Raw genomic sequence first — 27,025 nt, 5'->3', positions numbered from 1 at the left:
GTATTGAAGTTCTAGAAAGTTTAGAGTGTCCAACATTTATTTAAGGTGTATTTTTAAACAAATGTACGGCTATTTTAAAATATTTAGAATTGCAAATATCACATTTCACTTTGCACTTTTTCCAACCATGCTACCATTAAGATGCTTTGTATAATGCCAGACCATTGCAAGCTGGAGAAACTAATAAATATCAGATATACTTTCCATTAAAGGAAAGTGTGTGTGTGTGTGTGTGTGTGTGTGTGTGTGTGTGTGTGTTAGTGAGAGCAGAGAAATGACCTGCAGTATATATGTAACTAATGTAAAAATACAACATATATATGCTAATTGCCTTAGTACTATCAGAGACCAGAGGAGGCCTAAGATACAGAAGTTTCTAAAGGATAGAAGAAAACGAGAAACCTTCTTAATATCTCCTTGTCATTCTTAAGTGTCAAACTGAGAGCAGGTGCAATAAACAAGTGTCTGGACATCTATAGATAACAAAGGCCACACGTCTCTACTTCCAGAGGACTGTGAAGTGGAGAGCCTGTTATTTCAAGGAATCCTAACCCCAGCTTACTGATTCTGTCATTATAGTGAAGGATTTGCATTAAATATTTTTGACAGTAATTAAAGACTTTTTTAAATCTTTACTCTGATTACCATTTTAATTTATTACTCATTAACAGAGGCCAGCTGACGGGCCAAGCAGGGCTCCTTGTGCACGTCATGGCTTACCCTCTTCCCACAGGCATGGGTGGCACTTACAGGGCTTAGCCTGCTACCCTCTATTATGTTTAACCTCAGTGACTAAGCACTTTGACACAAATATAAGCAAAATGTTTCTCTCTCTCTCTCTCTCTCTCTCTCTCTCTCTCTCTCTCTCTCTCTCTCTCTTCATGTACAAAAGAGATCAACTGGCATGGAGAAGGGGAACAAAGAGACTCACAAGTTCTTGGCAGATAAATTTTTTATCTCCAAAAGTCATAAGTACAAAACAGAGTGACAAAGATCTTCACATTTTGCTCATCTCTTTGGTCACTTTCCTGCATTTGGATGAATTATTTATTCTTCACTTATAATTTTGGTGTGAACCTCTCGGCTCTTCACCCGCAGCTTGTTGACCTGGGACTCAGCGATGTCAGCCCGCTCCTCGGCTTCCTCCAGCTCGTGCTGGATCTTGCGGAACTTGGCCAGGTTGACATTGGATTGTTCCTCCTGTGAACGGGAATGCACTTATGAGGGGGAAAATGTTTCCATTTCTAGGCTCTTATGTCAGTGTGTCTTGAGTGTTGTCTTTTTGCTTAAAACCAATACATGCCAGCAAATTTTCAAAGAAGTCTAGAGAAGTGTGTGAAATTTTTTCTTCTATTAACTCCCCTTATGCTTTTTGAATTCATTGATAAACACAGGTAACACTGTCTCTGAACTTTTGGAAAAGCTGAAGCTACTGTAACTATGGCGCATTCCAGGCTTTGTTGCCATTGCTGTTAAGGCTCTTGAGGATGGACCCGACTCCAACAAGCAATCTCTATAACACCAAACTGAACATAAATTATTGCCACTTGGGTCTTAAATTATCTCTTACTTAATAAATTTCAGATATTAAACATGTTTATTATTCTCTAAAATAGTCTAAGTGGTCTCTGATTATGCTTGTAGGTACAGCAATGAATCTGGAAAGGCCAGTTTTAATTTAGTCTCCAGTAATCATTCTTTTTTAAAACATCTCATTAAGAACTCTCGCAAAATGTGACATTCAGCTTAAGAACATTTATGGAGCTTAGAATCACTTTAAATAGGGTAGCTCAGAAAAGCCCTTGCATCTCCCTCTCACAGAAGAAGAAAGTAAGAGCCAGAGTGAAGAAAAGCTAAGCGGCTTGCCAGGGTGTGGGTGCGAGGTGCACACGTGGGCATATCTGCTCTCTCGTCTTCCTTTGCTGCCCCCTCCCCTTTTTCTTCCTCTCAGAGCTAAGAGGTCAGGGGGTAAACAAAAGCCCCCAGTGGACAGAGGACCTCATGTGCAACATGTGGGTCCACACATCCACAGAGAAGCTAGTGACACTTGACTCCTTCAGGTGAGTCAGAGAGGGGTAAATGTGATGACAGAGTGCTGCCCTCACCTACTGGTTGAAACATTCCTGAGCCTTCTGGCCTCCATTACTATGAGACTTCGGCTGCTCACTGGTTCTCTCCACTGTGTATGCGACAATGCCTTGCATTTAATGTAACTAAAGTAGAATTCCTGTTTTCTTCTCACCCTGATCATCTGGTCCTCTTAGGTTTCCATTTCAGTAACACTTACATCACCTACCTGGCTACTCACACCATAACTTGATGGGTTGATTATTCCTGCTTTGTTTCCTTTTACCTTCACCAGCAGCCTACTGGCAAACCCTACTCTATCTCCAGGACCAGTTCTGAAACTCATAAATTCTTTCTGTTTTATTCCTGCCATAATGCAAGCCACAGACTCACCTGGAAACTTTCCCAACATATCTGCCTACACTTACTTGGGTTATCCAGCAATCTTTTCTCTACGTTGTAGCAAGGACACTCTTTTAAAAACATAAAGCAGGCCACATCTGGCCTCGATGGGAACACCACCCCTTGCTTCTGTGGCCTGGTTGTACTTATTTTAAGATGCAGGCTTCTTACCAGGGCCCAGAAGACCTTGTGACCTGCTGTCTGCCTGGTTCTCTAGCCCCAGGTACACTGTTCTCTTCCTCCATCTTTCTTGAACCAGACTCCTTACATTGCTCCTCCTCTCTAGACCACTATGGGGAGTGTGTTTTGATTGGTTGAGTCTGATGCTTACAACTGGACACAGGGCCTCAGAGATGCCGAGTCCACCTTCTACCCACAGCTGTACCCCCATCCTCATTCTCCCTAGGACATTTTTCTCTGGCTTATGAAGTACCAGTTGCATCACATTCCTAGACCCTTGCTAGGTCATTTCCTGATGATTCTTCCTTGTCTTTCTTATCTTTCCATTTCAGTCCTGTAACTGCTTTGGCCTCCTATGGTCTGTGAGCTGCAGTTCACCCAGGCACGTCAGGGGTTTGGAACTCACCGCTTCCTCCGCCTGTCTCTTGTAGGCTTTCACCTTTGATTGTAGTTTGTCCACGAGGTCCTGGAGCCTGAGAACATTCTTGCGGTCTTCCTCAGTCTGAAAGAGTTTAACGTGTCAGTTTCTTGAAAGTTTCCCCTCGCTTTCTGTACATACAGTTCTTAATGTTTTAAAGAGGGGGGTAGGAACCCAGAGAGGCCCCGCCCTTTCCTTACTTGGTAAGTGAGTTCCTTCACTCTCCTCTCGTGCTTGCGCAGACCCTTGATGGCTTCAACATTGCGCTTCTGTTCATTTTCAACTTCTCCTTCAAGTTCACGGACCTTCACAAAAAGGTGGATTTAATTTTTTTTTTCAGATTTGCTATTTTATTTTGTGTATGAGTACAGAGGTCAGAAGTGGGCATCAGGTGCCCTGGAATTAAAGTTACAGACAGTTGTGAGTCGCCATGTGGGTGCTAGGAACTGAACCTGGTCCCTACGCATGAGCAGCACGTGTTCTTGACCACTGAGCCATCTTTCCAGCCCCCAGAGGCAGATTTTAAAAAATATTTCCTATCATCTAACCAGACAATGTGTTTCCACTTCTTCAAGTGGCCCACAGTTTGATTTGTAGTTCCTGATGTCTTAGTCAAAGTGTCCCAACCTGAACTATCTGTCAGGCAAAGGGATTGTCTGCCCTTCACTTCAGGATGCCTTACAATGTCTAGCAGTCTTAGGTATTGAAAGTCACATCCTGGAATAGAAAGAGAAGAATACATGTTGACCAGGAAACTCACCCTGGCCTCCAGTTTCTGGATCTGCTTCTTGCCGCCCTTCAGCGCCAGCTGCTCAGCCTCATCTAGACGGTGCTGCAGGTCCTTCACCGTCTGCTCCAGGTTCTTCTTCATCCGCTCTAGATGGGCGCTGGTGTCCTGCTCCTTCTTCAGCTCCTCTGCCATCATGGCAGCCTGGTGAGTGATAAGACAGAGTTGGTTAAGGGCTGGCAAAGCCTGGCAGGATTCAGATTTGCCATCTCCATCTTGCCCTTTGCTCACATCAGTGATGGCTTTCTTGGCCTTCTCTTCTGCATTGCGGGCTTCCTGGACGATGTCCTCCATCTCTCCCTGGATCTGGGAAATGTCTGTCTCCAGCTTCTTCTTGGTGTTGATGAGGCTGGTGTTCTGTTTAAAATACCAAACACACAAATACTAAATGTTGAAGGACAAAATTAGAATACAGGATGTCCAAATGAACTTGTAAACTAATTACTAACTAGCATCCCTCGGAGTTTCCATATATTAACTGAGTTAACAACATATTTTTAAAAGACAGTCAATTCTGGATATCATAGATCAGATAAACATTACCCCTTCCCAGTTAAATATATTAAACCTAGTCCTTCATAAAATATTATGGATACATTTCCAAATACAATAAGATATTTACAAGAATTTCCCCTTCATACTTGTATACCCACCTGGGTGTGCAGGAGCTGCACGCGCTCACTGGCATCCAGCAGCTCCTGCTCTGCAATCTTCCTGCTCCTCTCTGTCTGCTCCAGCGTGGCCCGCAGCTCCTCAATCTCAGCCTGCAGCAGGTTGGCTCTGCGCTCAACCATGGCCAGCTGTTCCTTCAGGTCCTCCTGGCCTCGGAGAGCATCATCCAGGTGCAGCTGGGTGTCCTGTGCAATAAACAATCAATGAGACACCATGTCCTCAGGCCGAGTCACACCACTCATCTGGGACCATCTCTTGGCACCACCTACCTTGAGGATGCCCTGTGTGTTCCTGTAGTTTCTCAGGGCCTCGGCAGCCATGCGGTTGGAGTGGTTCAGCTGGATTTCCATCTCATTGAGGTCTCCCTCCATCTTCTTCTTGATCCTGATGGCGTCATTCCTGCTCCTGATCTCTGCATCCAGTGTGCTCTGCATGGACTCCACAACTCTAATGTGGTTTCTCTTGAGCTGGTCGATCTCCTCATCCTTCTCGGCAATCTTCCTGTCAATCTCAGACTTGACTTGGTTCAGCTCCAGCTGGATGCGCAGGATCTTGCCCTCTTCATGTTCCAGGGATGCCTTAAGGACAGCAAGAGGCGACATCAGCAGGAGAACGAAAGTGTGCAGTGTCGAAGGAAACTTAAACTAACCTTCCTCGCTAGTTCCTGTTGTAGGCTACCATCATAATCCTTATATTCATCTTAACTCCATCGCTATGGAAATATCCGATGTGTGTAATTGTTTTTATAGTCTTCTATCTCCCCAGACTGCTGTCTCCCCTTAAGGGAGGACCCTCCTCTTACTCATCTTTGTTTTCCGCTTCTACCACAGTTCTTAATCTGTACTTATGGTGCTTGTATTCATGTTCATTCTTTATCTTCATTCCCAGTGGAGAAAACAAAGAATAATTTTCATTTCTTGATTCACCAATCCTTGCACCCTGTAGAGCCTAATTTCTGTTGTAACTCTTGTAAAATGTACCATAGAATGTCTACCTCTGCTTCCTCTAAAGCAGCCTGGAGCTCAGATTTTTCCTGCTCAATTTGCTTCTTTATTTTTTCCAGTTCATGGATACGTTTCCCTCCTTCTGCGATCTGTTCCGTGAGATCAGAAATCTCCTCTGTTAGGGGAAAAATGTAAGAATGTATATAGAGATGGAAAGCATTCTTTCAAATCTCTTATTAAAGAAAATGTGAGATGTACTCACGTTGCAAATTCTTATTTTCCCGTTTCAAGGTTTCAAGATGGTCTAAGGATTCCTCATAAGCATTCTTAATCTTGAACAGCTCTGTGCTGAGAGAGCGGGCCTCCTTTTGAGAGGCTTCAAGCTCAGCGTGGGTTTCCTCATACTTCTGTTTCCATTCTGCCAGGATCTGAACAGCAAGGGTTGAGAAAAATGCAGCAGATAAAGTTTGATGGGGTAGAAGGTAGAAGCCATGCATTCTAGAAACTCTGAGTTTGATCTGAGTGATCGTGGATTGAAAAATAATTATGAAAGAGAAGAACTAATAAAGCTCTGGGTAGCCCCGCTCACACAGTCCCTGCCAACGGACAAGGGCAGTCGAGCTGAAGACAATGATTAAGTGGTTTAGGAAGCTGATCACATTAAAGACTGTAAAAGAAAGATCTGGAAGCAGACCTTGTCAAAGTTTCTCTGCTTCTTGTCCAGGGCAGCACAGGCCGCGTTGGTCCTCTCTACATCAATCATGAGGTCCTCCACCTCATTCTGCAGCCTCTGCTTCGTCTTCTCCAGGGAAGCACACTTGGCATTCACGGCTTCCACGTGCTCCTCAGCATCCTGCAGACGCTGAGCCAGCTTCTTCCTGAGAAGTGAATATGGATAATAGATGGGAACAGTTATCAGTAGAACTGACTATTTCAAAACAGTTACAAGTGAGTGTTTCCAAGGCCAGACTTCCTCAATCAGCAAAGCTTGTTTTGTCCAGTGCGTTCTCTGGGAACTTACTGTAGTTCTCCTGACACCAGCTGCTAAGAGCAGCCAAATCTTATCATCGCAACACTTTATGGAGTCTGAGCCAAAACTTCACACATCTTTTGTAGAACTTAGAATCTACCTCAGATTACTGTCAGTTATGTCTGTGTCTCCACTGAGTTTTAATGCTCAGCAGATAGAGTTTATATCTTGCTAGTCTTTGTGTTCTCATAGGTTGGCACACATATTAAGTACTCCACTGTAGACTACGTTGAATTCAAATAAAACACTCTTGATTTGGTCTGCATAATTGTATCTCTTCCTTTTTTGCCAGCTTCTTATTAATCCATGAATTAAAGATCTCTCCCAGAGCCAATATAAATATAGCTCTGAGAGTTTATTTCAAAATTACCTTTAAGCATCTACCAAAACATTAATTTCATCAGTATATAAATTGTGCATTATTCAGAGAATGGATGCCTAGCGACACCTTAAACTGGCTGTTGAGTAAGGTTCTTTCTTACCTAGGTTCTTTCTCACAAAAATTCGGCCTTGAACTTTTGAATTGCATTGACTGTTTATTCCTTTATAAAACAGTGTGCTTCCTCCCTGCTGCAGCATCTCTGTCTGTACCCCACATTTGTTCTCAACCACATAGTTCTATTTCCTCCTACATCATACTTTTGTATGCGAAAAGAAAGAGCTACTATCAATCCAGATTATTTTTCTCTTTGCACCCACACCCTTAGGCCAACTATTCCATTAGTGGCTGAGAGAGAGGAGAAGCTCATGAGAGTATATAATTAACTGAGTAACTTATTATAACAATTCTATCTGCACCTGTGTAGACAGAATGAGGTCAAAAGTTCCCCCTTTGAAAAGTTACTGTTCAGCTTCCTTTTGCCTTGGATCTTTTCTCCTTCTGCCATTCTTTCCATGGACTACCTAGGTATTTGTACTTCCTGTTTAGATTGATGTTCATAGGTATATATTGCCACTTTAACCAAGTCAGGCACATACTTGGCCTCCTCCAGCTCCTCTGTGCGTTGGATGGCATCCGTCTCATATTTTGTCCTCCACTGGGCCACCTCACTGTTGGCCTTAGACATGGCCCTCTGCAGCTCGGCCTTGGCTTCCTGCTCCTCTTCATACTGTTCCCTCAGTAGGTCACAGTCATGGCGGGAAGACTGAAGAGCATGAGCCAGGGCACTCTTGGCCTAAAAAGTAAGAATTTAGTAACATAATTTTATGTGTTCAAACTGGTATTTATTCTCTAAGTTCTTAGAGGTCACTGCAAACACACACACACACAGTAAAAGTACACATAAAAACATAAACAACTACAAGAACAATGATAATCATAACAACAAGAATCCTTCCTGCTTACCTTTATCTCCTCTTCAAGCTGCCTCTTCAGCTCCTCAATCTGTTGTGTGAATGCCTGTTTACCCCTGGAGAGCTGGGACACTAGTGAGTCCTTTTCATCTAGCTGGCGTGAATATTCACCTGAAAGGACCAAAGACAAAAAAACTCAGCCTGACTTTAGACATTAAAACTCTAAAATAAAAACTGGAGCAGAGAAAGGATGCTGAGCTCTAAAACGAGGTCAGAGGTGTAAGTTTAACTAAACCTCCAACATCCACTTCACTGCTGATGAGCAAATAAATCTATGTCAAGTGAGACAAGGGGGATCTTTGAGCCAAATTTCCTGTTTATGATAATCAACCAAGGAGGTTTGGGGAGATATTTAAGATGATCTGATCATAGTTGAAAGAGATGAAGGAACACCTGAGAAAAAATGTACAGTGAATGGACATGGCACCCAGATGCTTTCTGGCCAAGGGGATCCTGTGCTACAAAGTCATCTGAAGCAATGACTTTGTGTGGGGGGGTAGGGGTTGAGGGAGGATGAGGAATGAGAATCTTCAAATAATTGACCCTGTGAGCAGAACTAATGCTCGGGAGAAGCTCTGGGAAGCATGTTCATGTTTGGAAACAAGCAAGCATCTTTCTGTCCCTGGAACAAGTTGGTTCTGAAAAATAAACAGTTGCTAAACCGAATGGCAAAGAAAGCCTTTCAGTGCCCCATGTGAAAATTAGTAACTTGGCAAGTCTTACCTGTTTTGAAACTTATTAGGAAGCATTCACTCTTTAAGATCATACTGCTGGTAGGAATAAAAACCTGTGCTGAAGAGGGGGAGTTGAGGGGAACATCCCAACCTGAGAAGAGCTTTTGTTTTACACTGGATGTCCTGTTCACCTTCATACAATCATAGTGTTTGAGTGTCATAAGACTGAGCAACATTGGAATGGTGTTGTAAGAGTGGTTCCTAGACACTGTCACCTGCCTGTTATTTTGATAGCCCACGTGATCCATGAACCAGCTTCCATCTTGTTCGCTCTTATTGAGGGAGATAAAACTTCAGTAGAAAGTTGGGGAGGTCAGTAAGAGGTGTTCATGCAGAGGCTTCCCAATCTAACTGGTCAAGAATATTATTTCACTTGTGCTCCTGACTGTTTCCTTGCTGAACTGTGCTCATCCCTAGCAATTTGTGTTTGGACAAAGTACTCCATCATTTCCATGTCATCTTCAAATGGAGATAACATTATGCAGACTAGTGAGAAAAGTGAATGCCAATTAGCTTGTGACAGTGCTTTTGAAAAGTGAAGAGTTACTATGGAGATATACTTTGTATTTGATTAATTCTGTTTGTTTTATTTGGAGAGCAGGCCTTGATATATAGCCTAGGGCTGGCCTGGAGCTCACAGTGTATGTCAGGTTGACCTTAAACTTAGCATCCTTCTACTTCAGTTACCTGGGGCTACAACTCTGGATATGTGCCTAAATGTCCAACCTGCATTTAATAACTTTTTAGTTACAGCCAAACCTTGTCCAGAAGCAAGAGCAGCTGTATCAACAAATCTACCTACCTACCTATCTACTGAACTACCTATCTTCTGTAAGAGAGCAACCTTATGCCATTGACCAATAATGAGATACCTCCAAGGAAAGTAACATATGAGCTCAGGTAAGTCAGTACTGTTTTCAGCAAATTGGCAATTCAAGGCACGTTTGAGGTTCCAGAGAAACAGCCTACCTGACTCGGTCTGCAGACGCCCTCGCTGGGCTGTCAGCTCATTGATCAGCCGCTGCTGTTCCTCCTCCTTGGTTTTCAGCTCACTCACTTGGTCTTCCAGTGTGCGGCACATCTTTTCAAGATTTCCCTACATTCAACAAGTTGAGGGAATCATTTAAGCAAATTCTTGTACCAAAGAGAAATTTGAGTGATCTTGACATTGCACTTGGTTTGAGAATAAACTGTCTTTAGAGACAGAGTAATAGTGAGCCTTGGATGTCATAGGAAGGATAGCAAGACACATGGTCTGAACACACTGCTTCTACATTGTTCTGTGAATCCAGTGCCTTCTCTAGATTTCCTTAGCTGTGGTGTAAGATAATGATGCCTGATTGAGCTCATCATATGATTGTGAGAAACAAATTTTGTTTGAGCCTAAAGGAAAAAGGAAAAGCCCCATGATTGACATGAAGCATTTTAGAACCTCAAAATGTACAGCTGGATAGTATTTTTTGTTTTCTGAAAGAGCTCAGATTTATTATTTGGGTATGACTATTCTCCCTTAGGGTGAGAACACCAGGCTTACTCCTCATTTCTCTAGTGTAATTCCCCTCCTTCTGTCAGTTCCTAATGACTTGTCCAGGTTCACACTTGTCTTACAGAAATCTCCTGGACATTTAGATCATGTTTGTACCTTGGATTTGGAAATAACTTCCATGTTACTGGCGAGGTCATCGATCTCCATCTTCATCTCGCTCTTCTCCTTCTCCAGCTTCTGCTTGACGCGTTGCAGGTTGTCAATCTGCTCCCCAAGTTCAGCCACGCTGTCTGCATGCTTCTTCCTCAGGGTGGCTGCTGTGGCCTCGTGCTGCAGGGTGGCCTCCTCCAGGTCCCTGCGCATCTTCTGGAACTCAGCCTCTCTCTTCTTGTTCATCTCGATCTGGGCTGAAGTGGCTCCACCAGCTTCTTCCAGCCTCTCACTGATCTCCTCCAGTTCCCTGGAGAGGTCAGAGCGCTGCTTCTCTGCTTTAGCTCTGGAGGCCCTCTCTGCCTCGATTTCCTCCTCCAGCTCCTCAATGCGGGCCTGGGGGTGGTGGAAAGTACAGACTCAGCTTCTTGGGTCAGTCATTTTTTTCCTGATGAGTTAGACTAATGGAAACCATTTACTTACTTGCAACTCCTTGATTTTCTTCTGCAGCTGCATGCCAAGGGCCTGCTCATCTTCAATCTTGCTTTGCAGATTGCTCATTTCAAACTCTTTCCTATAGGGAAAGCCCTGGTGTCCGTCACAGAGCCATAAATAGTTCCTTCCCCCAAGACATTTATCCTCATTACTTACTTTTTAAGCTTTTCATCAAGCTGCTGTTTGTCATTTTCTACATCCATTGTGGATTCTTGGGCCAATTTGAGGTCTCCCTCCAGCTTCCTCTTTGCCCTTTCAAGATCCATCCGGATTTTCTTTTCTTGTTCCAGAGAGCCTTCAAGCTAAAAGTTAACAATTCGTAAACATAGTCCCTAGAATAGCGTGGTGTTTGCCTCAGGTTAAACTTGGTAACATTAATTCATAGTGTATCATATGGTCTCTGGCAGTTTTATGAAATAGAAAGATCTTCCTCATCAGTACTGTCTTTGGACTGTGCTTAGACTAAAGAGTCAGTGTTTAAAATGTGAAATGCGCAACGTGTACCAGGATTATCAGTGAAACATCACAGTTTCTCTATCTCCCACTGAATCCACTGTGAGCAGTATTTCCCACACATGATGGGTAGCACAGGGATGTTTCCACACCATGACTTTGGCTAATGTGTCCTGTTCGCACACATTTCCAAAAGTTCTCTGTTAGATATCAGGTCAACATGTCCAGCCAGCTTATCACCCATACCCTTAACCCGTGTTCCCTCCTCCCTCTGTGCATGAGGTCTGTTGACATGCTACTGTGCTTTCTGCTTAGATATGTGCCTTCTCCATTGTGTTCCTGAAGCCACCAGTGTCTCTAGTTCAACTAAAGACTGTTCAGTTCATAGACGTCTTGGTGAACAAACCCTTATTGCCTTGAATTCTTTTCACTCATAAGATAATCAATAAAGACAAGTGGCTGTGAATAACAGATGATATGAAGCAATTATGTTCTAAAGTTCTTGTGTGGAGCAATAGTTTTGTTAAAGCTCAGTGTGTCATGAGGAGACAAGCTCAGGTTTGCCTAACTATAAAAAATTTTAAAAGGTTTCTATGGTATTAGACTTACATCATCTACTTGCTGTTCAAGCTTGATTTTGGCTTTGGTCAGGGTGTTGACTTTGTCCTCCTCTGCCTGCAGGTCATCCAGGGTCTGCTGGTGGGCCTCTTGGAGGGCCTTCTTCTCTTTGGTCAGCTTGGCGATTGTTTCGTCCAGGCCTGCCATCTCCTCTGTGAGGTTTTTCACCTTAGAAAGCAAACATGCTTTGCATTACATGTTCTATTTTAATAGATTGGCTCTTATGTCTTACTTCATAATTTAAAAGGGTCATAACTTTCCATGTATATATCTCATACCTTGTTCTCTGTGGCATGCTTCTCCTTCTCAACCTTGGCCAGGGTCAGCTCGAGGTCGTCGATGTCTTTCTTCAGCTCTGAACACTCATCTTCCAGCTTCCTCTTCTTGGCGGTCAGCTCAGCATTGATCTCCTCCTCATCCTCAGCTCTCTCTGTCACCTCCTTGATTTTGGCCTCCAGCTGGATTTTGGTTTTGATCAACTGGTCACATCTTTCTTCAGCATCAGCCAAGCTGTCTGCTTCCTGTGGAGAAATAATAGACATTTTAAAATTTTAGTTCCCTGGACCTTTTTAGATTTTATTAATATTTTGAAAGCAAGCAAGCAATTTATGTTTGAAGGCATCAGGTTTCTTTTAAATAGTTTTCTACCACTGAGCAAAATTGACAGAGCACTGACTATGCACTTGAATATTAACAAAGAAATGTAAGACATGGTTTCTGGCCCTGGTAAAACTATGAGACCATTGTTTTGCTATAACATACATTTAATGCATCAGCATATAATTTCAAATTGGCTTTCTTTGTTTAATGTTTATTTTTATTAAGTTTATTAACTTATTCTATTAAGTTTATTAAGTATACAAAAGAAGACATTAAAATAAAGAACCAAGTACAAGATCTTGTTAAGAGGACAGTGAACATCGAGAAATGACTTAAAAGGAAAAAGTGTCCTCCAATGGCAATGTAGCTTGGATTTAAAAAAAAAATGGATAGAAGAACCAAGGAGAATGGGTCATAGGGACTGGAGGCACTTGGAGAGGTATAAAGTATTAACCTTGTTTCTCATAAGAAAAAATAGGATTTGGAATATAAACTCTGAGACATGAAATAGTTATTAAGTGGGTAGTAGATGGAATACTGCTAATATACATACATATATTAATATATATATAGTGTGGTGTGTGTGTGTGTGTGTGTGTGTGTGTGTGTGTGTAGTATAGCTGAATCAAGCTTAGAACCCTCTTCAATAATCTCTTTATTCTTGGTGGTGTGATGAACTTCTCCTCATCTTGGAAAACCTCAGTCTATACCAACTACAGTAAAGATACAAGCCAACCTTGATGTCTGCAATTCATTTTGTTACTTATTCAGAATTCATAGACCCTGTGGGACTGATTGCTTCCCTTTCTGAATTCAGAAAACTCAAAAGTAAACTTTTCATGTTTCTGTGCTTGATTATGACAGTAGTTTGGGGGAAACAAAAGTAGATTAGATGGTAGCCCCGGTCACGTATTATTTTTCAAGTCTCTGGTTATTTATTTATTGGGTCGCCAGAGTGAGAGTATCAACCCAACATCTCATACTGTGCATACTAATGGACACTACCTACAGAAAGCCTTGTTCCAATTCTTTTAGGTAGTCTAAAATTCCTAAAAGAAAATTGAGTAGAAAATGTTTAAAGGACTGTAGGTTGAAAGTTCGGAACATTAGTTTGGGGTTGATACATTACTATTACAAGGTAATCTCCCTATTCACTACTAATATTGTTCTTTTGGCATTTGTCAATAGGTAGAATGGTGGGAAAGCAAGTGTTCCCCCTATTCCCCATCCTCAATGTGCCAGGAAAAGTAATTAAAAGAAAGGGTAAATGTTTTGTTGTTCCTCCTGGGCAAATGAAAATCCTACTTCACTGATTTCTAGCAATGTTGTATGGAATGTTACAGAACACTCAAAGGAGTTGTTAATTTAAAAGGTCGGTAGCCAGTCACTTTGTTCTGTAGCATTCTTGGTCATCATTGAGTAGAGATTTTAGCATCAGAATGAGCTTTGAGACTCACAGACTGAACTTGGAGCTGCAGGTCATTTTTCTCTTGCATCAGAGCTACCATCTTTTCTTCCAGTTCTTTCCTTTTGGCTTCAGCCTTTGCAAGGTTTTCTTTAGCTTTTTCAAATTCTTCCTTCATGTTGGCCATCTCCTTCTCTGTCTCCGCACTCTTCAGCAGGGGCTTGATCTTGAAATACAGCTTCATCCAAGGCCAGTGCTTGACATTCATGAAGGCACGGACATTGTACTGGATGCAGAAGATGGACTCTCTGTGGAAAGAACAGAAATGTTCTAAGTCAGATTCTAACGAGAACCACAATGAAACGGACTAGAACAATGAACTTAATATGTTGTTCTTATTCACACCTTCTCTCCACCATCTTCTGGTACTCCACTCTTGCCAAGTACCCTCTGCACATAGCCTGGGTTCGGGTAATCAGCTGGGCCAACTTGTCATCTCTCATCTCCTCTAGGAGCCCCAGAAGACCAGCTTTGAAGAACACCTGTGTGCAGGCAATGTTGAAGATCAGAAACTTCATACAAAGTTCAAATGGCATGAGGCTGAATTTTGAGAGGATTACCTTGGTGTGACCAAACTTATATTGAGTGTGGTCAATGTCGATGGAGCCAAGGAGCTTCTCAGAAGCCTTCTTGCTATCGATGAATTGTCCCTCAGGGATGGCACTTGCATTTAGCACCTTGTATCTGTTTAAGCCAACCAAATAAATGATATAACTGTTGTCTCCCTACCATAGAAATCTCCCTACCATAGAAACACCATTGTTATTGGGTAATCTAACAACAACAAAAAAGGAAACCATATTACCCTTTATCTATTCTTTGTATAGTCAAAGAACACCACAGTATGTCCGTCCCCAAGTCACTTGAATGTATTACTTTCCTCTTTGTTAAAAGAAAAAAGCAATAGCAAAAACCTTAAAGTAATTCACAGTGAAAAATATCCAACCTCTGCTTGAAGTCTGCATAGAGGATCCTGCTTGGGAATCCCTTCCGGCAGATACGGATGCCTTCCAGCACCCCGTTACACCTCAGCTGGTGCAGGACCAGTTCATGCTCCATGGCACCTAAAAAAAAAAAAAAAAAACACATGTATTTCACGGTCTAGGCTGTAAAGCAAACACACTGGGACATGTCTGGGTAGATACCAGAACTGTCTTACCAGGAGTCTTAGTTTCATTGGGGATGATGCAGCGTACAAAGTGAGGGTGGGTGCTCCTCAGATTGGTCATTAGCTTATTCAGATTCTCCTATGGAGTCATAGAATATCTTGTTTAGTATGTACTGTTTCAAACACTCACATTTACAGACATAATGGCCATGGGCCACCACTCTGGTTCAGTTCTGTTGAACAGTATCAAGGTTTGGATTTTCCAGAGTCATGTCTGGAATTTCTATGTTCTTAACATGCTGTCCTGGTTTCTGTTTTGTACACTAGGAGCATGTTGCCCTGTTAGCTGCTGATGAATTACCTGGCACATGTTATGTATTTATCATGGCACTGCAAACATACAAAGGTGCCCCATCCACACATAGACCACATATTGAGATACTTTGTCTGGTTTACTCCAAATCCAATGTTTCCTCCAAACCTCCCATTTCTTACTTTCCTTTCCCAAGCTCTTTTCTTATCCTGCCCCACAGCTGTGTCATCCTGCTAGCTCCATAGAAAGTGTCCATTTCATTCCTCCTTCTTGGAATTGCCAAAAACTAACAGTCATATTACTGAGTATCAAAAGCTTACCACCTTTCAGAGAAAGTCTTTAAGAATAACAAGAAGTTCAGTTCTTCAAGATGTAATTAAGGGCTGAGATTGCCAAGAAAAAAGTAAATTTTCCTTGAAGACTTTTTTTTTAATCGCATCTGCTTTCTTATATCCCCTTTCTCTGAGTCACTCTCCAATTCCTTCCACCGTTTACCTGTCCTCCACTTTCAAATCTATTCATTGGAGGCCTCTGCCAGTATACACTTAGAAATCTAAATCACTTGGAAGCTCTTCAAAGTTCTAGAAAACTCATCATATGTGCAGTCCTCTCTCATGGGAGATTTTTAAATGCTAAATGACCTCACTTCACTGCCGACTTCCCTAATTGAGTGTTTCCATCTGAAGCTTCTGTAACTCACTCCTGACCCTTACCTAATTATTGAGGTATTTCTTCAAAGATACTCTGACCTTCCCTAAGAATCAGGTATACCACTGTCAGCTGACCCACCCCACCCACCCCACATCACCTACATCACATCCAGTTCCAGAGCTTTTGAGACAATATCCACTCCCCCACCCTACCCCCCATATACAGCAACATGAACTATAACATCCTAAACCTATTTAGGGAGAAAATGAAACTTGTACCCTGAAGAGAGCAGACACGGTCTGGAAAGAAGAACCCTTCTTCTTAGCGGCTTTCTTTCCGCCACCGCCACCAGACTCTGAGGGGACAAGGAAAGAGCAAAGAGTCAGAAGCCAGGCTTCTCTGCTTAGAATTTCCACATTACATACAAATTGCTGATTGACAATCACCTGCTTCAGCAGCTGCTGCTGCCCCAGAGAAGAGGTAAGCCAGAGTTTTCATTGAAGACTTCTGGTACAACCCAACCACAGTCTCATTCAGGGGGTCCTTGTTCTTGTCCAGCCAGCCAGCAATGTTGTAGTCCACGGTCCCTGCATAGTGCACCAGTGAGAAGTGGGCTTCAGCCTTGCCTTTGGCGGGCTTGGGCTTCTGGAAGTTGTTGGACTTTCCAAGATGCTGTTCATAGAGCTTGTTCTTGAAGGAGGTGTCTGTTGCCTTGGGGAACATGCACTCCTCTTCCAGGATGGAGAAGATGCCCATCGGCTAGAAGAATAAATACAGAAACAAATGCCTCATGAAATTTGTCTGCTCACAGAAATGACAGATGACATGAAGGGCTAGATTCAGACTTCAGTTCCACAGAGCTAATGAAAACTCATTTGTTTGGTCAGAGGTCACTGACTTAACAAGACTCTTAGCTATGACAAAGAAAGACAGATATGCTTTTCTGGACTTTGTGTCTATCCTAAAAGTCTTAGAGCAGGACTTTCAAAGTGTGGCTTCCTGACTAGAGTCCCTTGCTAACAATGCAAACTCCACGGCTTATTCAGCATTTGCTGTAAAGTACTCACAGGGGTGAGAGCAGGGAACACTGTGTTCAGTGCTTGGTGTGACTTTGACACAGCTGGAGCTTTGATGTCTCTGTCTATAGCATTAGAAATTTGTATTTCAGAGGTCAATAGGAGTGAATCTAAGAATGTCAGAGAAGTAAGTAAAAACTATTCTAATAGGTGCTAAATTTTTACATGGAAATAGCTTTCACTGTTAAGGCTTTGATTGTAAACTCTGGGTAGACATAGAATTCCGGACTCTGTAGAACATATTCTGTCTCAAAAGTGGGGAACAAGAAGAATGGAGAACTTGGAAGATGGGGGATGGGTGCTGTGAAACATTGTCATCTGGACATAGCTGATCACTGTATTCATGAACTCAGTAACTGTGGTTACCTGTCCAACACCTGCAGGAGATGGGGACTGTTAACCTTTCACCTTGGATGGGAATTCTCATAGGCCCCGCCCTTCCCTGAGGAGCTACAAGCAGTCAGTGGCAGCTGGGGAAGAAGACAGTCTCTTCTTCTGTGGTGTCACCACTGGTAAGTTGCCCATGGTGTGATAAGCCATCCCCTCCCACCACGCTCATGCATGCTCATGGAAACTCAGTGGGTCTAAAACAAATGTAGGAGAAAGACTTATTGAGGAGAAGGAGTCCAGAGTTGGTGTGTTTTGAGGGAGAGTCAAAAGATGGTAATGTGGGACGGGAATAACCAAAATATATTATATTCAACATATGTATGTGTCTGCAAAACTGTCAGAGAATGAACATTTTTTAAAAGAAAAAATTTTGTCTCATTTTACCAGCATACTTCCCTCATTCTGTGTATAGGTAGCAATCTTCTGCCATCACACACACCAAGGTTTTATTGTTTTTGTTTACGAACCATACAACTGTGATCTGAAAAGGGTATACTAACCTTCTCGATGAGCTCGATGCAGGCAGCCAGGTCCATCCCAAAGTCGATGAACTCCCACTCAATGCCTTCCTTCTTGTACTCCTCCTGCTCCAGCACGAACATGTGGTGGTTGAAAAACTGCTGCAGTTTCTCGTTGGTGAAGTTGATGCACAGCTGCTCCAGGCTGTTGAACTGAATAAGTGGAGAAGCAAATTAGCCTCCAATTTCTAATGAAAGCATCTCTGGCCTTGCCTCAGCTGGGAAGGCTAACTGATCTTTTAGGATGGTGGGGTGTGGGGGTTTTTTTGGGGGGAGGGTTGTCCCACTTGTAGTAAACCCCTTCGTTCAAATTTCATCTAGTTATCAATATGCTCATAGAAAAAGATTTTTAAATATGAGTTCAGCGCGAGATCAGTTAGAAATACGACTGGTAGGTAGAGAGTAAGTCACTTTGACTGACCGGATTGTATAACATTCTTTCTTAGGCAGACATACTTGAGTTTACTCAGTTGTTGTTTCCATCCACTGGACCCAGTCATTGCAGACGTTATCTTAGTGACAACATCCCTGATTAAGCAGACAGGAATCTCAGCATCTGTGTCTGTTTGCCATCATCTTTCCCAGTACCATTTGATGCTATTGTTGGCTAATCATCTTCTCTATCATTTACTGATTGCTGATTGTGAACTGGGGATTATACTAAGGGCTCTAAGTGCAGCAATCTCATAAATGACAAAAAAGATCCTTCAGAGGGTGTTACATAGATCAATAGGTCCCCCTTGACATGGTGCAATGGCACACGCCATTCCTACTATCACACAGTGAGGAAATGACAGAGCCGGAGTTTAACTCCAGAGTCTACACCCTTTCCCAGGTTTCCAGTCCTCTCACGTGAATCAATTTATAATTTATTTTCCGTAGGCATTCCCTGGATGACTACAGGAACAAGACTCGCAAACATTTCTGCTACTGCAAAGTTTCTGCCAACTTACATCAAAGATCTCAAAGCCAGCGATGTCCAAGACCCCAATGAAGTACTGCCTGGGCTGTTTGGTGTCCAGCTGCTGGTTGATGCGGGTGACCATCCACAGGAACATCTTCTCATAGACAGCTTTGGCCAGGGCGCCCACGGAGTTGTACACCTTCAGAGACAGGGTAGTTCTTGTTGGCATCGTTAATGATGTCAAGGAGGTCTTGGGGCGGGGGTGTGCTTCACAGAGGGCATGCATTTACCTGCTGCACAGTCTGGCCTTTGGTGACATACTCATTGCCGACCTTGACCCTAGGGTAACACAAGGCTTTGAGCAGGTCAGCAGAGTTCAGATTCTGGAGATAGGCAGCCTTGTCAGCAACTGCAGAAACATAATTCAGGGTCCCAATATTACCTTCTCTAGGTCCCCTCATCCTCAGAGGCAGAGCATTGAGTAGATTGCTTTGTACATTCTGTGTGGGGATAAACTTGTGTGTGCCCATTAGAAGCTCAGTTACAGAGGAGACAGCAGTTTGGATTATATTTTCTCTGTAAACCCATGTAGGGAGTGTAGTTTGGTTTTGGCTGTTTGAGTCTGGTACCTTCAGTGCCGTCTGGCTCCGCCTGCTCCTCACGCTGCTTCTGCTTGAACTTCATGTTCCCATAATGCATCACGGCTCCTGTGAGCTTATAGATGGAGACTCTTTCATCAGAAGTGAAGCCCAGAATATCAATGGCACTCTATAAGGAGCCAAGAGAGGATAAAGGTAAGGGCAGAAGACACTACTTACTTAGCAGAATTTATAGTTCATCTTAACTAGGCTATTGCTGTCATGCTCGTACATAATGTGTGACTTACATCTGTGGCCATCAACTCTTCTTGGTCATCAATGCTGGGCACTGTGATCTCCCCCTGACTGACAAAGGCGTAGTCGTATGGGTTGGTGGTGATCAGGAGCATTTCTGGGTACATAGGATTCAGGGTGTATGTTTAGTATTAGAAAATGTTAATAAAAGCACTAACTTCTATTTATGAATTTAAGGTTATTACCAATTAGATCTGGCTTCTTGTTAGACATGATCTGATAAAAAATGTGGTAGCTTCTTTCAGCTTTTAGCTGGAAGGTGACTCTAGACTTCTCCAGAAGATCTGTAATGGAGAGTCAACATTAGATGAGAGGGGGCTTATCAAGTGTCTTAAAGTCATTTTAGAATATGAGGTCATCAGCTAAGTCTTCTTACCCCTGGAGATCATAGCTCAATGATCATGAGGTACCACACACTACATCTCTACAAACACTGAGTTCCCTCTGATCACCTCTAGAGTGAAGATAAAATGTACTTGCCTAAAGGAATGCTTGCTTCTCATAGAGAAGAACCTTGACATTTAGAATATCATCTAGTCCTGAAACTGCTGCTTCCAAGAGTCTCCTGGCATTCTAATAGACAGGCTACTAAGGGAAATAGTTACCAAGACTCAGAAAAGGAAGAATCACACACTTTGAACCCATATGCAACTCAAATACCCCTGTATTACCTTGTTCTTTGAGTATTTTGAAAGTGAAATGAACCAGGATATTTCAAATGAGTCCAAAAATGCCTGGCAGTTCCTACAGAATCATTAGCTCATGCCTGGGTGGGTAAAAGCACACTGTGGGCTTTGCCTAAGGCTGGCACTCACTGCAAGCCTGCTTGGCAGCAGAGGTGTTTTCTGGGCTCCATGCTAAGCAGGCGCTGCAGAGTGTTCCTCCAAACCCTCATTTGTTATTCTTGGATTCTAGTTAGAAGGTCCAGTTACTCACATGTTTCAATATCAGCAGAAGCCAGTTTCCCTGTGGTACCAAAGTGGATCCTGATGAATTTACCCTTGGAAGGGAAAAAGATGATGTTAGCATCAAATCCTGAAGCACCCAGAGAGGAGTGAATGCAATGTTTCCACTATGGTTTCAACTAAAGTCAGAGAAGACTAGGAGACTCACAAAGCGAGAGGAATTGTCGTTCCTCACGGTCTTGGCATTGCCAAAGGCCTCCAGCAGGGGGTTGGCACTGATGATTTGATCTTCCAGGGTTCCCTGCAAGGGAAAGATCAGTCCTCACATCTCAGGCTCAAAGCTTTCTTGCCTGAGAGCCCTAACAGAGCCTAGACTCTGACTGTGACAGTCAGACTCACCTGCATTTTGCCAGAAGGCGCCTCCTCCTTTTTCTTCTCCCCAGTGACTGCAATTGTCGCAAAGTACTGGATGACACGCTTCGTGTTCACAGTCTTCCCGGCCCCGGATTCTCCACTGTCCAATAAAGACCAGTATGTGGAAAATTAAGCTTTGTGACCGGTGAAACTATTTCTGCCAACAGTATTTACTCTCTTGTGCGTCTGTCTTTACATCTCTGTCATAGTTGTCTAGGTTAGGTCTTTTCATCCTACAAATAACTCATATTGTTTCCCTCAGTTTGCACTGACAAGCAGGTAAATTCATTTATTAATTTATTCATGTGGTGTGGGTGCTTAAAATGTTCCAGGTTCTTTTTGAGGTGCTTGTTCTTGAGGAGTCCACCAAGCAGCCGCTCAACAGCTGTGTAGGGAATGGAAGGATGAGTAAGGAACCCCAAGTGATGTGTGTATTCCTTGGCTGCCTTAGATTAGAGATAAGGCTCCAGTTAGATCTCCCAGGGGTTAGAAGTCCCCTAGTAGACCTCCAATAATATGGCTGGGACTATGTGCTACTCTCTGCACTGGACTGAGCTCTGGTCAAGCTCCAAGAGGGAATTTTGTATTCCCTACTTCTGGGAATGCCACATGACACTCTCAAGGATATCCTGAGCAGCAAAATATACTACAGCATTGTTGTTTTACACCCGGACTCAATCTACTTTCTACAGTGAGTCCAAACTGCTTGTTCCTCACTGATTGTATCATTTCTTTCAGTACTAACTAGTTTCCTCTTTGAGTTTATCATTTTCCCAGTGAGAGTAAAACACCAGTAAGAAGAGAAATACATACGTGATCAAAATAGACTGATTCTCCCGATCTAGAAGAAAAGCAGTGTATAGTCAGCACATGTATTAGTCACATAGATTTTTCTTGAGTCTCTGTGTCATTTTTCATGAAAGTTTTTTTTTTCTTTGTTTTTACTGTATTATTGTAAAGTTATACATGGGATTTATCTCTGGTCTTTCGAGTCAAGAAGGAAAAACATAAAATGCTGTCATAACTACATCACCAAAGGAAGGGTATCCTCTTGTTTTCATATGAAGGATAGTATACTATCAGACACACACCTTCACCCCCCTTTCTATAAATCTCAATGGCACACTTCCCACCAATAACTAGCTATTACTAGAAATGCATTATGTGCTCTGGCTTTACAAGTTAGAATGGTAATGCTCAAGCCAAGGTTAAGATTTAATTTCTAAATGGGTGGATTCACCTCACAAAGACAAAATTTCTTGTCCTGTGGACCCAGACTACAACCCTATGATTAGCCTTCCTCGAATTATTAAAGGGTGACCATGAAGACATCTCAAAGGGGTTCTAAAAGTGAAATCCTTTGTGGGGTGAAAAATTCAAGTTACAAAATGTCTAGGGACCCCAAAATCCATCTTTACTAAGCAAAAGCCACCTTCAAGAACACATTCTGAGGACTTAAAACATGACAGTACATCCAGTATAAGTGACATTAAACTGAGGCAGTGTGGGAGTGGATGACAGGATTTGCACTCCTGTCCAAGCCATGTGTCCCTCAGTTATCTTTTTCTCGTTATTCAAACACACAGAGGGAAGCACACTTTTCCCGAGCAAGGAGACTATAAGACACTGAGTGGCATGAAGAAATTGCAAGCTCTGCTGAGGTAGTGGAGGGAGAGTCAGAAGCAACAGAGTTCAGCCCCTGGCCTGATCATGTCTGCCTTTCTGTACTTTTTTTTTTTCTTTCTCGAGACAGGGTTTCCCTGTGTAGCTTTGCACCTTTCCTGGATCTCACTCTGAAGACCAGGCTGGCCTCAAACTCACAGAGAGAGATCCACCTGCCTCTGCCTCCCAAGTGCTGGGATTAAAGGCATGTGCCACCACACACACACACACACACACACACACACACACACACACCCGGCACCTTCCTCTACTTTTGAGAACACCATGTTTCATGGATAATTAGAACGTCATGAACAACTATAAACAATCGACTCTTTCTAAAGGTCTTTTGGACTCTAACATTGTTGGAGTATAGGTGATAAAAACAGTTCATATGAAAACTCACTCACCCGTCAGCATAAACTGGTAGGCATTGTCAGAGATGGAGAAGATGTGGGGCGGGGCTTCCTGGCGCTTTTTGCCTCGGTAGGCCGCCACTACCTCTGCATTGTACACCGGCAACCACTTGTAGGGGTTGACAGTGACGCAGAACAGGCCTGAGTAAGTCTGCATTAAAGGGGGGGGGGCATAATTATTGAATGGGACATTTATTATCTACTATTTAAGAAAAAAAAACACTTAATTACTCTGTTGAGCAAAAGGGCATGCGAGAGAACTCACGTAGATCATCCAGGCTGCATAACGCTCTTTGAGGTTGTACAGCACAGCGGGTTCGTGGAGGTGGGTCATCATGGCCATGTCCTCAATCTTGTCGTACTTGGGAGGATTCATGGGGAAGACTTGATCATCTTTTACTGTTACAGTCTGTCCATAAACAAGAGATTTTAGGTTAGGAACTAAGTGTCAGCCAAACTAGCCCAGTGGTGTAGTGTCACCAAGTCCAGATGTTTTACTCACAGCTCCACCTTCGGTCTTGGCTGTCACCTTCCCCCCTTCCCTGCTCTGCACTGTGGCTTTCACAAAAGACTCCTTGGCATCCACCACAAACACGGATGACTTGGCATCAAAAGGCTTGTTCTGAGCCTCGATTCGCTCCTTTTCAGACTTTCGGAGGTAAGGAGCAGCCTCCCCGAAAACGGCCATCTCGGCGTCGGAACTCATGGCTGCGGGCTATTGGTGGCAGCCCAGTGAGAAAGCCTGCCTGACAGAGGAAGAAATGGTAGAAATTTAAAAACTGGGCTATAAGAATCACATGCATTTTTTCTTTTATTCCCTGACAGTTGGGTGAATGCATTGCACCACCTCTAACCAACTCCCTGGCTGCGGTGTGGTTGAAATGTCAGACTGCCTGTTCCATGCCAGTGCTGACAAGTACTTAATCATGCATTTGGATGTAGTTGTTTGTGGCTCGCCTACTGTGAGAGATGTCAAGGCTGCTTCCTGAGCCTTGTTTGTTATGTATATTAACTTTTAGAAGCTGGCTACCATGGGCTCATACAGAACCCAAAGTGAAGAAGATGCTAAAGTGTTCTCTGGCTCCTTGTCCTTTTTTTTCTTTCCCATTGGAGTTTCAGCACCTTGAAGCGGGAGTCCTCCTCTTTCTGGCATCCTTCACACCCCTGAGAACACATGCTGCATGCTGAGAAGGACTCGGAGCTGGCTGCCTTGCTAATAGAACAATCCGGCTATGTGGCTAAAGTTTTAGGAACTTTATGTGGAGAGCTTTAGTTTTTATTTCCCTTAGAGACCCAGCAATTACAAAGATTACACACTAGAAGAGAAAGCAGAAGTGTGAAAACCTTGTTTGGTTTGGTTTGGTTTGGTTAAAACGACACCTTACTGCAGACCTTTTATCCTATCCCTGTATCAGAATTTTGACAAACTTCATTATGTTTTCTTGCTTTTTTACTCATATTCTTTTAAATGTTTTCCCCAAGTTTTTCCTTTAAAATCTACTTCTTACCATTCATGAACCCTGCCAATAGGCTTCATGCATAATCTGTATTGTAATTTTATATGATACCTCTTCTGGGAAAGCTCCATTGGGTAAACTTTTCCTCATTTCTCCCTTCAAACTGCAATAACTGGTACCAAAATTAAAGTGCTTTGTCTTGCTGAAACCAGTTTCTCACCATTTAAATTTTTTACTTGACAGATTATGAGGCAATTTGCAGATTTACACTTTGGTAAGGCAAGGGTTGATAAATTCTATCTATCCATCTAGACATCATCTCACAGTTCTTATTAATTAGTGCTAAAAGCTGTAGTATAGGATGCTTATGCTTTTTCCTTTTAAATGAGTAAACAGTGTTACATTGTATGCTGTAATCACTTAAAAGACAAACTACAAAAGTAGATATAGAAAAACCTCATGCACAAAAGACAAACTACAAAAGTAGATATAGAAAAACCTCATGCACAAAAGACAAACTACAAAAGTAGATATAGAAAAACCTCATGCACAAAGCTCCCGAGATTCTGAGAAAGCCTCTCATACACTGCAAAGGACCTGAGTTAGTGAGATCTAGTTTCTTAAGTCCCTTTGGAGTTTTGCAAGAGAAGCATGGTCAGTCATGATGTTGAAATGCTTTTCATTTTTCAACCCCAACAGACACTTCCCAAATGCTAAAGAAGCTTCCTTGCACTCAGAATGAAGAAGAAAAAAGAAAGAAAGAAAGAAAGAGAGAGAGAGAGAGAGAGAGAGAGAGAGAGAGAGAAAGAAAGAAAGAAAGAAAGAAAGAAAGAAAGAAAGAAAGAAAGAAAGAAAGAAAGAAAGAAAGACCTTACCTTTAGTGATGCAACCTTGACCTTGACGGTGGGTCAGAACTGTAATTAAAAAAAAAAAAAAAAAAAGCAAATGCCTTCTGATTAAATGCTAGTGACTCCCAATCAGAGCACAGTTCTTATCTGAAGAAACCAGCAAAGGACTGGGAAGACCACAACATCTAATTACAATTGCTACAGAGTAAGTTGGTGCTTCACCAGAAGGCCTGCCAGGGGTAGCAGGAGCCAGGATGTGTGGCATGCACACTAGCAGCCAGGCATCCCTTCCCGTCCACACAGAGCCCTGTCCTCACACACTCTTACCTTGAAGCTTTAAGAGGAAAGACAAGTCATTCTCATTCCAAGGGTACTTTTATAGGATCAAATATGGAAAACACGTAACCTCCTCCTCTTTCTTAAAACATATTTGGCAAAACGTGTTTTTGGCAATGAAGGTCTCCAAGCCTAATTCCCCTCATATTAAAGATGTTTGGATATAATTAGAAATATTCCCTCTCACATTGGGTTAAGTATATGAACCAATCTCCTATAAATAATTTGAGTTGTTGGTGATAGGAAAACGATCCGTCCTTGGAATAATGTAAGGTGTTGTTTTAAAGACTGCTGAGTTCTGGAATCCCTGGACTTTGTTGCCTGGAGCTCTTGTGTTTCACTGAGTGCCCTGTGTGAAGGCTCTTCAGCTGCCTGCACAATTGCAATATTATACCACAGAGGAAACTCTCTGCTTCTTCCCGAGTGTCATTAAAACGCGGCTGCTTCCTCCCAAGAAGACAGGACTTTTTTTTTTTTTTTTTTGCAATTCATTGTCCTTTTTGAAGGATGCTTCAAGGCTTATTTTAAAAATTCTGTTGATGAAGAACATCCAAAGATAGACAGCTGCTTTTGTTTCCTGCAGCCCGTCACCTCTGACTCACTGTCAAATCATCCCCTTCCCACTTCAGACCTATCCCCAAACCGCTGCCTCGCCACACACACATTCTCTCATTAAGAAAAAAAAAAAAAAATCAAGTTGCCTGTGAAATCCTCTTTCCTCTATGAAATGGATATGAGGAAATATTAAAAACTGGGTACTTATTGTCTATAAATGCCAGGGAGTTTGACTTCTCCAGCAGCCCCTTGGTATATATTTAAATTTTCACTTACCGACAACCCCTGAACATTGTTTCCTATTTTAACATTTGTTTGCTTTGCCATCTGAATAGCCTTGATGTCACATGACTGCGACTGAGCCCCCAGGCTCTTGTTTGGCTCCCAGCTCTATTCCACTGATGAGGTAAAGCAAGTTGCCACGTGAAAGTAGATATCTATCTAGAGATGCAGGTTGTGGTGATCATATGATTTTATTACTGCATGGGACTATGTGATCCACATTTCTCATTTTTCTAACAAAGAAACCAAGCTCAAAGAATAGAGGAGAGTTCCACAAGTCAAACAGCAGTTTAGACTTTGGGTGACTGAGCTGGGCTCAGCACACTCGCTGTGGATTGGCGGCACCAGGAAGGGTCTGGAAGGGCTGTGCATCCACCAGGAGCTTTCCTAGCCAACTATTAGCTGCTTTGCTCCATCAGGTATATCACTTTGCTTCTTATGTG

The 27,025-nt window shown here is 42.6% G+C and overlaps 1 protein-coding gene across 3 annotated transcripts; it reads right to left on the bottom strand.

Moving 5' to 3' along the window:
- Positions 1 to 1,035: 1,035 nt before the first annotated feature.
- Myh1 (myosin heavy chain 1) lies at positions 1,036 to 23,810 on the bottom strand. Of its 3 annotated transcripts, none has more exons than XM_036196190.1 (38): positions 23,607 to 23,810; positions 23,370 to 23,513; positions 23,099 to 23,255; positions 21,840 to 21,867; positions 21,012 to 21,126; positions 20,821 to 20,913; positions 20,644 to 20,707; positions 19,893 to 19,991; positions 19,701 to 19,804; positions 19,444 to 19,582; positions 19,105 to 19,223; positions 18,864 to 19,013; positions 17,893 to 18,063; positions 16,367 to 16,685; positions 16,205 to 16,254; positions 15,014 to 15,101; positions 14,801 to 14,918; positions 14,415 to 14,538; positions 14,200 to 14,336; positions 13,847 to 14,102; positions 12,068 to 12,310; positions 11,781 to 11,957; positions 10,875 to 11,020; positions 10,707 to 10,797; positions 10,230 to 10,619; positions 9,557 to 9,683; positions 7,846 to 7,964; positions 7,479 to 7,675; positions 6,165 to 6,348; positions 5,733 to 5,898; positions 5,521 to 5,645; positions 4,796 to 5,104; positions 4,508 to 4,711; positions 4,086 to 4,211; positions 3,828 to 3,998; positions 3,268 to 3,372; positions 3,056 to 3,151; positions 1,036 to 1,200 (listed from the first exon to the last, which is right to left on the bottom strand). In XM_036196190.1, the coding sequence occupies exons 1-38, from the start codon at positions 23,808 to 23,810 to the stop codon at positions 1,048 to 1,050; spliced, it is 5,808 nt and encodes a 1,935-aa protein (XP_036052083.1). In that variant the 3' UTR covers positions 1,036 to 1,047. The 3 variants fall into 3 exon arrangements, with proteins under 3 accessions (XP_036052083.1, XP_036052081.1, XP_036052082.1); XM_036196188.1 differs by having other exon boundaries at positions 16,205 to 16,281; positions 16,373 to 16,685; XM_036196189.1 differs by having other exon boundaries at positions 16,205 to 16,279; positions 16,383 to 16,685.
- Positions 23,811 to 27,025: the final 3,215 nt, after the last annotated feature.

This window comes from Onychomys torridus, chromosome 8, assembly GCF_903995425.1.
Source record: "Onychomys torridus chromosome 8, mOncTor1.1, whole genome shotgun sequence".
Lineage (NCBI taxonomy): Eukaryota > Metazoa > Chordata > Mammalia > Rodentia > Cricetidae > Onychomys > Onychomys torridus.
This window is presented reverse-complemented; position numbering and strand designations above follow the sequence as displayed.